This window comes from Epinephelus lanceolatus, chromosome 10 (assembly GCF_041903045.1).
Source record: "Epinephelus lanceolatus isolate andai-2023 chromosome 10, ASM4190304v1, whole genome shotgun sequence".
In the NCBI taxonomy this organism is placed as follows: domain Eukaryota; kingdom Metazoa; phylum Chordata; class Actinopteri; order Perciformes; family Serranidae; genus Epinephelus; species Epinephelus lanceolatus.
The window spans coordinates 84,024-97,608 of record NC_135743.1 but is presented as its reverse complement, the minus strand read 5'-3'; the positions used below and the strand labels follow the sequence as shown (position 1 = coordinate 97,608).

Genomic DNA, 13,585 nt, shown 5'->3' with positions numbered 1-13,585 from the left:
GTTATGTTGTAACATCACCTGTGATGATGCGCGGCTCAGGTGAGCACCGAGTCACAGTCTGTTTAAGGATCGACCTCATCAACCTGCTACTGTGAAACTCTTAATGAAACCTGTCGGGATAAACGATCTGCGTCCAAACTGCGACCGACCAATATTGTTTCACCTGACTCTGACTGCTGTCGATGTAAAGGTCGAGGTCACAACAAAAGTCCACCTGTTAAAAAGTGTCTTATTGTTTTACGTGTCATGTCGGTGACATGTGACGACCATACGTCTCTGTGAGTGGTAATCCCTGAACTGAAGCAAGTACTTAAAGTAACTGATTACTTTAAAATGCAGTGATTAGTTTTGTGTATCTGAGTTGGGTGGAGGTGATGGGTGGAGGTGATTGACAGAGAGACAGCAAACAGCATGCTGCTGTTTGACTTCAGAACATTTCCAGACATATTTGTGGCGACATGACCAGATATTTAAACCTGAAACCTAACCACAGCCAACAACATGTCCACCACATATGAAACATTTATCTGGTGATGGATCGGTCTGAACGCCACACCACCAGTCGGCAGGTTTGAACCTAAATCTTCTGGCTGAGGTGACGAGGTGCAAACTGCTTCACCTGCCTGCTGCTCAAACTAACGACACAGTCATGTTGATTAGTCCAATTAAAGGTGGTGGAGAGTGGATTTTCAGTGATGTCACTTTTCTTTCTGCCTTCAAATAATAATTAAAAAAAAAAAAAAAAACAGTAACAGCATCATTTTGTGTGTGTGTGATGTTGGGACGACGAAGACGAGGATGAAGATGTCACCTTGAAACTATAGAATTAAATAAATTTGAATCTACACAGACAGAATGAGCCAGATTAAACTGGATTATAACGACACACTGATTCCATCTCGTGCACGCTCCTGCATCATTCATGTGACAGTAACGTGGCGGTTGTGCACCATGAATCTCAGACAAAGAGCGAAGAAACCTCTGTGTTTTTTTATGTTTTTCTTCTGGGCTCAGTGTGTCAGAATGTGTCTGTCCACATCATGAATTATTCATGAAGCCTCTCGGCCTTCAATAATCCTGAAGCCTTTGTGTCGCCGCGGCGCCTCCAGGGATCCGGTTTACTGCATCACTGTCACGTCTCCAACACGGAGAACATTCATGTTAATGATCTGATTCAGAGACTGTTCAATTATTTTATTATCTGTCTGCAGCACTGAGCTCATCACATCTCTGATACCTATCAGTTTTATTTTGACCTCATCATCATCGTCGTCGTCTCATCTCGTCTTGTCTGTTGTCTCTGAAATATTCAGTTTATATTGTGTCTTCACTGTGACCTAATTTCAGCTCCTCACATCTGTCAAATTTTCCTGCACACACTTGGTAACCACTCCATCATCAGATATGTTTTCTGCAGCACAGTGTCCATGTTTCTCTGGACCCCATTATAATGTGGATTATATTTTGGGTCCGGTTCAGTGAGTGTGAACAGGACCCGGGTTTAATCCCGTCACTGAGCAGCAGCAGCAGCAGCTGAGTGTGCAGAGCTTCCTAACCTACAAAGGGAGGCTCACTGACCTCCTTTCTGTTGCCCTGTGGGACTGTGTTCAGCGGCTGCTGCTGCTGCAGAGCCTCATCAACGGCTTCATGGTGAACGTACACGGTGCAGATCGCGGTCTTACCGTGGACACTGAGCGGGATCAGGTGCAGAACCAGGACGCACGACAGCAGCGTTCGTCTCAAGCATCCGGTGTAAAAGCTCGTCTCGTTCCGCCGCATCTTCACCGCGCACAGACTCAGTCAGACGGTCAGAGAATAAAGATCCTCGGTGATCAGAGAGAACAGTTTATAAATGTGGGTCTGAGTCAATCCCCGTCCTGATGTGGGTCAGAGTAAGTCCTCGTCCTGATGTGGTTCAGTCTAGACTCCAGCCTCTCTGCGCTGCACCTCCATATCCGCTGCTGCTTCACGCGCTTGGCTCGGCTCGGCTTGGCTCACTTAGCACACTGAGGCTGGTTACGGCTCCATTGCCTCAGAGCGGCGGTGGGAGACGGAGAGACGAGGGTGGGGTGGTGGTGGAGGCGGTGGTGGAGGCGGGGATGCGCGCCGTGGCTCGGCTCGGCTCGGCACGGATCGGTGCTTTGAAACAGAAATAACCGCGCAGCGGAGTGAGGCGCGCTCTCATCGTGTGGGGAGGGGACAAGAGGGCTGCTGATGGCCCTCCACCTCCTCCTCTTCATCATCCCTCCTCCTCCCTTTCCACAAGTCCTCTCCTACCTCCATCCTCCTCCTCCCTCCATCCTCCCCTTCCTAAAACCTTTCCCTGTCCTTTAAAGAGTCCATGTTTCCTCGTCCTCGGACTTTTTGTCCTTTTCTTTAGGACACTCCTCCTCCTCCTCCCCCTCCTCACTCTCCTCCTCTTCCTTCATCCTTCATAACTTTTGGGAACTTCCTTTTCCTCTTTCCAAACATGTTTGTTAAGTCCCCACATTCACCTCCTCAGACTATTTCTCCTCTTCTTTCTCTTACTGCTCCTCCTTCTCCTCCTCTAAGCTGTTTCCATTTCCATTGAATCTCCATGTTGGTCTCACCCGTCCATCCATACTGTCCCTGAAATTGTTCCTTTTCTGTTCCTAGGACACTTCCTTTGTCGTCCTGCTCCTCCTCTTCTCTCCTTCTTTCCTTCACCTAAAATGATTTTCTTCTTCATCCTCCTTTGACCTCCTCCCTCTTTACCAGGAATCATCTCTTCATCTTCAGACACCTCCCTTTCTTCCAGAAACTTTTTATTCTCTGAGATGTTTCCGTCCTCCCTCCACCTTAGTTTCACCCCCCCCCCCGTCCTCCTTCGTCCTTTCACACTTTCACAGACATTTCTCCTCCTCTTCATTTATTCCTCCATCTTCCAAGACTTTTCAACCCTTCTTTTCCTCCTCCTTCTCTCCCCCATCCTTCACCTCCTTCAGCTTTTCCTTTTCCTCAACCAATTCCTCCTCCTCCTCCTCCTCTCTCAGACCTTTCAGTGTTTTGTTTTTCACACTCAAAACACTTTTTCTCGCCTAGGGAAAAAAATCAGCTGAACTTTCCTCTGTCGCTCCATGTGTGTATGTGTGTGTGTGTGATTATGTAAAAAAAGAAAAGAGTGTTTGATGCCGTCAAAACAACCGGCTTTGTTTAATAATGTGACAGAGAAGCAACAAAAGGGAGGAGGGGGGAGGGGACCGGTGGTGGTGGGGGTGGGCGTGGGGGGACATGGTGACGACTGTCTAAAGGCCCCAGGGAGGAGGAGGAGGAGGAGGGGGGGCTGTGTGTGTGTGTGTGTGTGAAATGAAATGTTTAGTGAAACAGAAAATGTGTGTGTTGAGTTGTAAAAACTGGGTCAACGGGACGATTCGGTTAAATCACAGAATCATGATGGTGGTGATGGTGATGGTGATGATGATGATGGTGAAGGTGAAGATGATGATGATGGTGATGATGGTGATGATGGCGGTGATGGTGATAAATGCTAGGCATAAATTTAGCAATAGAATACTAGATGTAAATGTAGCAATAGGATGCTAGATGTAAATGTAACAATAGGATGCTTAGCATAAACATAGCAACAGAACACTAGGCATAAATGTAGCAATAGGATGCTAGGCATAAACATAGTGTGGTGTTGAAAACACCCAGAATGAGGCCCAGAAATACTGCACTCTTAAGGTCAAGTATGAGGCAAACCACATACATAGCAATAGAATGCTAGGCGTAAATGTAGCAATAGGACACTAGGCATGAACATAGCAACAGAATGCTAGGTGTAAACATAGCAATAGGACACTAGGCATTAATGTAGCAATATAACGCTAGACTAGATTGTAGCAATAGAACATTAGATGTAAATGTAGCAATATGATGGTGTAAATGAAGCATAGGGTGCTAGGTGTAAACATAGTGATTAGATGCTTAGCATAAACATAGCAACATTATGACAGGCCTAAACATAGCAGTAGGACACTAGGCATACACATAGCAATAAGACGCTAGGTGTAAACGTAGTGACAGGACACTAGGTGTAAACATAGCAATAGGACGCTAGGCGTAAATGTAGCAATAAGACACTAGGCATAAGTCTAGCAATAGGATGCTAGGCGTAAATGGAGCAATAGGATGCTAGGTGTAAATGGAGCAATAGGAAGCTAGGCGTAAACATAGCTATAGGAAGCGATGTGTAAATGAAGCAATAGGGCGCTAGGCATAAACATAGTGACTGGATGCTTAGCATAAACATAGCAACATTTTGACGGGCGTAAACATAGCAATAGGACACTAGGCATAAACATATCAATAGGACCCAAGGTGTAAATGTAGCAATAAGACACTAGGCATAAATCTATCAATAGGACGCTAGACATAAATCGAGCAATAGGAAGCTAGGCGTAAACATAGCAATAGGATGCTAGGCATAAATGAAGCAATAGGACACAATGCATAAATGAAGCAACAGGGCGCTAGGTGTAAATGTAGTGATTGGATGCTAGGCATAAACATAGCAACTTTATGACAGGCGTAAACATAGCAATAGGACACCGGGCATAAACATAACAATAGGACACTAGGCGTAAATGAAGCAATAGGACGCAAGGTGTAAACATAACAATAGGATGATAGGTGTAAGCGTAGCAACAGGACACTAGGTGTAAACATTGAAATAGTACGCTAGGCCTGAACATTGAAATAGGATGCTAGGAGTAACCATAGCAATAAGACGCTAGGCATAAATGTAGCAACAGGACGCTAGACATAAATGTGTCAGCAGTAAGCTAGGCATAAACGTGTGTGGTTGTGCTGCTGCCGTGGTCCTGCCAGATGCCTCCTGCTGCTGCTGCCATCATTAGTCATTAGTCATACTTCTACTGTTATTATACACATATGACTATTGTCACACATGTATACTGCCAGATATTAATACATACTTTCAACATATTGTACCACAGTAGCCAGAACTATAACTATAATATTATTACTTTCAATAATGTTGTTGTAAGCTACTGTCATTACCTGCATCTCTCTCTCTCTGTCTCTCTCTCTCTGTCTCATTGTGTCATACAGATTACTCTTAATTTATCATGTTGATCTGTTCTGTACGACATCTATTGCATGTCTGTCCGTCCTGGAAGAGGGATCCCTCCTCAGTTGCTCTTCCTGAATGTAGCAACAGGACGCTAGGCGTAAACATTGAAGTAGGATGCTTGGCGTAAATATAGCAACAGGATGCTAAGAATAAACATAGCAGTATGACACTAGGCATAAACTTTGAAATAGGATGCTAGGCATAAACATAGAAATAGGATTCTTGAGGAAACGTAGCCATAGGACGCTAGGCATAAATGTAGCAACAGGACACTAGGTGTAAACATTGAAATAATACGCTAGGCCTAAACATTGAAATAGGATGCTAGGAGTAACCATAGCAATAAGATGCTAGGCATAAACATAGCAATTGGACACTCGGTGTAAACGTAGCAATAGGCCACTAGGCATAAATGTAGCAATAGGCCGCTAGACATAAATGTGCTAACAGTAAGCTAGGCGTAAACATTGAAATAGGATGCTAGGCGTAAACATAGCAATAGGACACTAGGCATAAACATTGAAGTAAGATGCTTGGCGTAAATATAGCAACAGGATGCTACGAATAAACGTAGCAGTATGACACTAGGCATAAACGTAGCAACAGGACACTAGGTGTAAACATTGAAATAGGATGCTAGGTGTAAACATAGAAATAGGATTCTTGACGCAACATAGCAATAGGACGCTAGGCGTAAACATAGCAACAGGACACTAGGTGTAAACACTGAAATAGTACCCTAAGCCTAAACATTGAAATAGGATGCTAGGAGTAAACATTGAAATTGGATGCTAGGCGTAAACATTGAAGAAGGATACTTGGTGTGGAGGACGGGAGGTGTAAATGTAGCAATAGGATGCTCGGCGTAAACATAGAAATAGGACAGTAGGCGTAAATGTAGCAATAGGAGGCAATGTGTAAACATTGAAGTATGACGCGTAAATATTAAAATAAATGCTAGGTGTAAATGTAGCAATAGGATGCTAAGTGTAAACGTAGCAAAAGGGTGCAAGGCGTAAATGTAGCAATTGGATGCTTAGCATAAACACAGCAACAGGAGGCTTTTCGTAAACATAGCAATTGGACACAAAAGTTGAAATAGGAAGCTCTGCGTTTTTAGCTACATTTTAGCCATGCTAGCTTACTTACATACTTAGACACAGAGGTGCTTTGAACACTAACATCAACATACTACCATATATATGTTTACCATGTTCACCATCTTAGTTAGCATGATAGCATTCTAACATTTGCTAATTAGCACTGAACAGGTAGAGCAGCTGAGAATAATGAATGCCGTTAGTTAAGCAGGTCAAAAACAAAAGATTGAGACAAAGTGAAAACTTGACCTCACGGTGGTGCCACAGGAACAGTTCACCCTGAGGGTAACATGGGTATCTGTTCTAAATTTAAAGGCAAGATATTACACTTCAAATCACTTTATTTCAACCTCATGGTGGTGCTAGAGGAAAAGTCAGAGGTCTCTGAAGTGAGTTGGAGTCATCTTCTGTAGAATGTGCACATATTCACCAAATTCAAAAGTAATCCATCTGACAGTTGTTAAAATACTTTGTGCCAAAGACAAATTATACAGTTAATAAAGTGTCATATAAAAAAGTGGAATGTGAGGTTTTAAATATCCAAAAGATCCTGAATAACAGAAATCAGCCACTTCACATATTTTTTTGATAATATGAGTGAAGGTGGTGCAAATATATGAAATGTACCTTGCCAGCGTCAGTTAACAGTGATGACAGGAAACAGGAAGTAGACTGGTCCTCTGTCACAGAAGGACACACAGTATTTCAGGGTTAATTCCTCGTACGGGGATTATGTTGTTGTGACAGTTCAGGTCGTTCTCATTAGTGATATTAAATAAAGGACAGTGCCCCCCCCCTTGATAAAATAATAAACGTCAAGTCTCCCATCATCACGTATCAGGCAACACAATAAAATATCCAATAAAGTTATACAAACAGAACAGCTCTGAACAGACCGTCAGAGTTTCTCTACAAACCTAATTTCACCTTTTTTTTTACAGGAAGTGCCAAACAAATAAAACTAAATAAAAAAACGTTTGTTTTGTAAGAAGACGAAGAGCAGCAGAAACATACTATATATTAATAAACCTTTTATATCATCTCTGCAGAAATTAAACCGCCCACTGGTGTAAATTCTGTTGTTTCATCATCTAGCTGAAACAAAGACAAACAGGCAGCATGCAGGAGTGTAACAGCAGACCTGGGGTCAGTTCATGACCTACATCAGCTCTAATTAGTGGTTTCATAAAGAGCTGCGCAGATGGAAAAGAGATGTTGTCTTTACACTCACACGGCTGAATGTTCATCTGGAGTCACCCCGCTCCACTCTGACCGCCAAACACTCAACTTCAGTTCAGGAGGAATGAAAATCCACAAATTCAGCTGAAACTGAAACGAGTCCTCAACAGCATCAGCTGACCAAAGCAGGTCTTCTTCATCACAGCAGAGGTGTGTACCTTTCACACAGGTGTCAGTAATCACCTTAATGATGCACCAGGACTCCCAGTGAACTCAGCCATCAGTCACAGCTGTACGTTACCACGACAAAGGCCTTCCTCAATCACTGCGCTGATCATGTGACTTTTCATGTCTACAATTCTGAACTACACGTGTCACATGTTCAATTTACACCACTCGACAGCTTCCAGTCTTCCAACTTTCCACATCAACATTCAAGACGTGACGACAACTGGAAAATCAGATTTCTCTGAAGACTCCCAGAAATCCAACGTGATGCTCCAAAGAGATTTATAACCCTTTTTAATACTCCTTAATATGCTTCGTAAATATTCATAACAGGGAGGTGACACTGGTTTCATGGTGATTAAATTTAAAGTTCATGTATGTAGCCCTGCTTCATTTTTAACCCCTTCATGATGAGAACACTTGTCGTGAATGTAAGAATGTTTCATTTCTACAGTCCACCCAAAAAGATGTAAAGGATGCATTAGCACATTAGCATGCTAACATACAAGTTAACTAGGTGTGTTGGCATAACTTAGGCTGTCAAAAGGACACTGACCCTGATGAAAGCTGAGCCATGCTAACGTGGCTAAAATGCTAAATTTGTGAGGTTCCATGGAAACTTGAGAACTTTGAATTGTTCTCTTTGTAAAAGTGGTGAATACTTAAATTCTTTGACAATTTCAGTTTTATTTATAAAGCCCAAAATCACAAATCACAGTTTGTCTCAGAGGTTTTACAGCAGACAACATCCCTTTGGACCCTCTGTCCCTCTGTCCTCTGTGCCTCTGTCCTTAGGACCCTCACAGCGGATCAGGAAAAACTCAAAAACAGTAGATGTGGTACAGGTCTGTGGATATTCTCATTTATCCAGGTCAATTCCATTCTGGCAACAATTAAATCGTAGGCAACTGGACTTTGATTTTGTCTAGAAGACGTTTCGCCTCTTATCCAAGCGGCTTCATCAGTTCTCAACGCATCAGTCTGACTAGTCCTCACTAGTCTGACAAACAGTGGAGTAAGACTCAGGTTTTTAACCTCTGTGGAGGTGTACACCCACCACCCTCATAAGACAATACTTCGTTAGTGGAGTTTCACTGGACCATTGTTTGGGTCAGGTGAGTCACACTAGTGAACGACGGTCGTTAGGAGTGGGTGGGGCCACTGGTGAGCAACAGTTGTTAGGCATGATGTGTGGTTACCAGTGAACGACTGTCGTTGTGTTTCTTTGAGCCACTTGAGGTTAGTTTTGGGCAGTCTTTGTTGTTCAATCTCTTAGGTACAGCAGCAAGGGCCGCATTGTAAATGGAGGATAGGTGGTGTCTCAGGCCACCTCCCCTGTTTAGAGACGGTTTCTCTATTTTAACGTAGATGGATTCTTTCACCCCTCTTTCGAACCATCTGTCCTCTCTGTCCAAGATTTTCACATTGCTGTCCTCAAAGGAGTGAGCCTTCTCCTTTAGATGTAAATAAACAGCAGAAACTGGACCTGAGGAGTTTGCCCTTCTGTGTTGAGCCATGCGTTTGTTTAATGGTTGTTTGGTTTCACCAATGTATGAGTCCTTGCATTCCTCACTGCATTGGACAGCATATACCAAGTTGCTTTTTTGAGTGTGTGGTACCCTGTCTTTGGGGTGTACCAGTTTTTGCCTGAGTGTGTTACTTGGTTTGAAACACACAGGAATTTGGTGTTGGTTGAAAATTCTCCTGAGTTTCTCAGACACCCCGGACACGTAGGGTATGACAATGTTCCTGTGCTTGTTTCCTTCCTCAGCCCTCTCTGAGTTATTGTTCTTGTTGGATCGTTTTGTTCTGTTAAATGTCCAACTAGGATAGCCACAAGTTTTCAACGCTCTCCTCAAATGTTTGTGCTCCCGTACCTTTGCCTGAGTGGTGGTTGGTACATTATCAGCCCTGTGCTGTAAGGTTCTGATAACTCCCAGTTTGTGCTCCAGAGGGTGATGTGAGTCGAAAAGAAGATATTGGTCTGTGTGTGTGGGTTTCCTATATACCCCAATGTGGAGGCTCCTGTTCTCATCCAAGTGTACATCACAGTCTAAGAAAGGTAGGTGGTTATCATTAACATCTTCTCTAGTGAACTTGATGTTCTTGTCCACTGAGTTGATGTGCTCAGTAAAAGCCTCCAGTTCTTGGGATTTGATCTTCACCCATGTGTCATCCACATATCTGAATCAGTGGCTTGGTGATGTACCCTTGTAAGAGTTCAGTGCCTTTTGCTCTACCCTTTCCATATACAGGTTTGCCACAATGGGGGATACTGGTGACCCCATGGCACAGCCATGCTTCTGTCTGTAAAAAGTACCATTAAACTGGAAGTATGTGGTGTTAAGGCACAATTCCAGTAACTGGCAAATTTGTTCTGTATTGAGATTTGTTCTGTCCGGTAACGTTCTGTCCTGTGTAAGATGATGTCTCACCGTTTCCACTGCTTCCCCGGTTGGGATGCAAGTGAATAGGGATGTTACATCATATGATACCATGGTTTCATCCGGTTCTAGCCTTAGACCCTGGATTTTGCCTGCAAATTCGTGTGAGTTTTGTATGTGGTGTGGTGTGTTACCCACCAGAGGAGCTAAAATGTTAGCTACATGCTTTGCAATATTGTATGTCACTGAGTTTATGCTACTGACAATGGGTCTGAGTGGGACCCCTTCTTTATGGATCTTGGGGAGTCCATATAGACATGGGATGGTGTCTTGTGGGTAGAGTCTGAGGTACTGAGGCCAGTCAAACGTTCCATCATTTTGTAATGCCTGTAGACATTGTATCACCCTCTTTTTATACCCGCTGGATGGGTCTCGCTTCAGGATTTCATAGGTGTTGGCATCATTGAGTAGTGTGGAGACTTTTGCTTGGTAGTCAGTTGTATTTAGGATAACCGTGCATCGCCCTTTATCAGCTGGAAGGATAGTGATGTTATTGTCTTTGCTCAGAGACACCACAGCTTTTCTTTCTTGAATAGTAAGGTTCGAAGGTGGGGCTTTAGCACTGGACAAACTTGCCGACACTTTGAGTCTGAGCTGCTCTGCTTCAGTCTCGTTTAGATTGTTTTTCCTTATAGCTGACTCTGTCGCCGTGATGAGTTCAACTATAGGAACTTGTTTCGGTGTTACAGCAAAGTTTAGTTCCTTGGCTAAAACCTCCTTCTCGGGTTGAGTAAGTTCCCGGTCTGACAAGTTCTTTACCCATCTGTTTTGTAATTCACCTTGTGCAATATGATCCGTTGTTTGACACCCATTGCCTGTTTTCATTTTCATCAGGTTCTCGTTAAGGAGGTGTAGGAATTTCTTTATCTGCCTTTCTTTGGTCTTTGTGTGTTGGGATAGTTGAGCTTTCTTGGTGAAGTCTACAACTCTTTCAAACAACGCCCCTGGTAAGTCCGTTTTGAGTTTTTGGAGAAGGTGGTCGGTTTTCTCCTTCAGCCTTACTATGGTGAGATGGACCTTCCTGATCCTCTCGTTTAAGAGCTGTTTTTCAGCTTTCTCTAGTATCATGCTGGCCTTGTGCCCCTTCACAATGGACCGTAGCTGAACACTAGTTGGTATGAGCCTGATTTGTCTGCACCTTAGGTTGAACCGTAGATGGTTCCTGTGATCCGCAACTTTCCGAGCCAACCTTTCATACTCTCGCACTGTTTTGAGGGTATCCGACCCAAAATGTACAGTGATAAGTCTGTGGATATTCTCATTTATCCAGGTCAATTCCATTCTGGCAACAATTAAATCGTAGGCAACTGGACTCAACTGTTGCTCACCAGTGGCCCCACCCACTCCTAACGACCGTCGTTCAATTTCAATTTCAATTTTATTTATAAAGCCCAATATCACAAATCACAATTTGCCTCACAGGGCTTTACAGCATACAACATCCCTCTGTCCTTAAGACCCTCACAGCGGATAAGGAAAAACTCCCCAAAAAAAACCCCCTTTAACAGGGAAAAAAAAACGGTAGAAACCTCAGGAAGAGCAACTGAGGAGGGATCCCTCTTCCAGGACGGACAGATGTGCAATAGATGTCGTACAGAACAGATCAGCATAATAAATTAACAGTAATCCGTATGACACAATGAGACAGAGAGAGAGAGAGAGAGAGAGAGAGATGCAGGTAATGACAGTAGCTTACAACAACATTAATGAAAGTAATAATATTATAGTTATAGTTCTGGCTACTGTGGTACAATATGTTGAAAGTATGTATTAATATCTGACAGTATACTTGTGTGACAATAGTCATATGTGTATAATAACAGTAGAAGTATGACTAATGACTAATGATGGCAGCAGCAGCAGGAGGCATCTGGCAGGACCACGGCAGCAGCACAACCACACACGTCACACTGTCCAGGCACCGCTGCGGTATGAGTTATTCTGAGAGACAGTGGAGCACAAAGGCTCCGGAGAAGAAGCCGAGTTAGTGACATCCAGAATGGCCGAGTTAGCAAGATGCAGTAATAGGATGAGAGTGAGAGAGAGAGAGAGAGAGAGAGAGAGAGAGAGAGAGAGAGAGAGAGGGAGCCCGGTGTATTATAGGGGGTCCTCCGGCAGACTAGGCCTAAGTCAGCCTAACTAGGGGCTGGTACAGGGCAAGCCTGAGCCAGCCCTAACTATAAGCTTTATCAAAGAGGAAAGTCTTAAGTCTAGTCTTAAATGTGGAGACAGTGTCTGCCTCCCGGACCGTAACAGGAAGATGATTCCACAGGAGAGGAGCCTGATAGCTGAAGGCTCTGGCTCCTGATCTACTTTTGGAGACTTTAGGGACCACGAGTAACCCTGCGTTCTCAGAGCGCAGTGTTCTGGTGGGATAATATGGCACTATGAGCTCTCTAAGATATGACGGAGCTTGACCATTTAGAGCTTTATAAGTTAACAGTAGGATTTTAAATTCAATTCTGGATTTTACAGGGAGCCAGTGCAGAGAAGCTAAAACAGGAGAAATATGATCTCGTTTCTTAGTTCCTGTTAGTACACGAGCTGCTGCATTCTGAATTAGCTGGAGAGTTTTTAAGGACTTACTAGAGCTACCTGATAATAGAGAGTTACAGTAATCCAGCCTTGAGGTAACAGGTTCACTAGTGTGACTCACCTGACCCAAACAATGGTCCAGTGAAACTCCACTAACGAAGTATTGTCTTATGAGGGTGGTGGGTGTACACCTCCACAGAGGTTAAAAACCTGAGTCTTACTCCACTGTTTGTCAGACTAGTGAGGACTAGTCAGACTGATGCGTTGAGAACTGATGAAGCCGCTTGGATAAGAGGCGAAACGTCTTCTAGACAAAATCAAAGTCCAGTTGCATACGATTTAATTGTTGCCAGAATAGATGTGGTACAGAACAAATGACCATAATAAATGTACAGTGATCCATATGACACAATGAGACATAAACAGAGACAGATGTTAACACTAACAATTAAAAATATCGAAAACATTTGAGTCGTACTTTAAATTCATTTTAAAACATATTGGTGTAAAAACTTTAAATTCTCAAAGTTCACTTTAGCAATTGAATTAACATTTAACATGACACAACCATTTGTGTTCCGCAGTTTACCCCAAGATGCCTTATAATTTTAATAGGCCTATAGCCTATTTAAAGTTTATATATATGGATAGAAAATTCAGTTATATTACAAAATAATATCTCTTAAAGACAGAAATTCAGATAGGCCCCAATAGGGACACATACACACACTAGAGTGTAGCGATCCAAGCCCGACGGTACCCGACAGGTCGGGCAGGGTTTGGTCAAAAATGTATAAATTGTATTCTGGCTCGGGTCGGATTTGGTCAGCTTTCAGTAAAAATGTAGTGTAAATAGAAATAAAATCCTATTGTCTGTCCTGTTTATTGCTCGGGCACTGTTATTTACGTGACAACACCTGAACATAACACACACACACACACATTGGCTGTTTGTTTCTACCTCTCCCCTCGCTGGAAGTCTC

The 13,585-nt window shown here is 43.2% G+C and overlaps 1 protein-coding gene across 12 annotated transcripts in view; it reads right to left on the bottom strand.

The window, feature by feature from the left end:
* cspg5a (chondroitin sulfate proteoglycan 5a) overlaps positions 1 to 2,837 on the bottom strand; it is a 70,371-nt gene extending 67,534 nt beyond the window's left edge. For 5 of the 12 annotated variants that reach the window (XM_078171245.1, XM_033640847.2, XM_078171247.1 and 2 more), the window contains exon 1: positions 1,683 to 2,162. In XM_078171245.1, the coding sequence (XP_078027371.1) occupies positions 1,683 to 1,779 (97 nt within the window). In that variant the 5' untranslated portion in view covers positions 1,780 to 2,162. Of the gene's footprint in view, positions 1 to 1,682 lie in introns of all 12 variants that reach the window. The other 7 variants (XM_078171239.1, XM_078171244.1, XM_078171237.1 and 4 more) reach the window with 5 other exon arrangements.
* Positions 2,838 to 13,585: the final 10,748 nt, after the last annotated feature.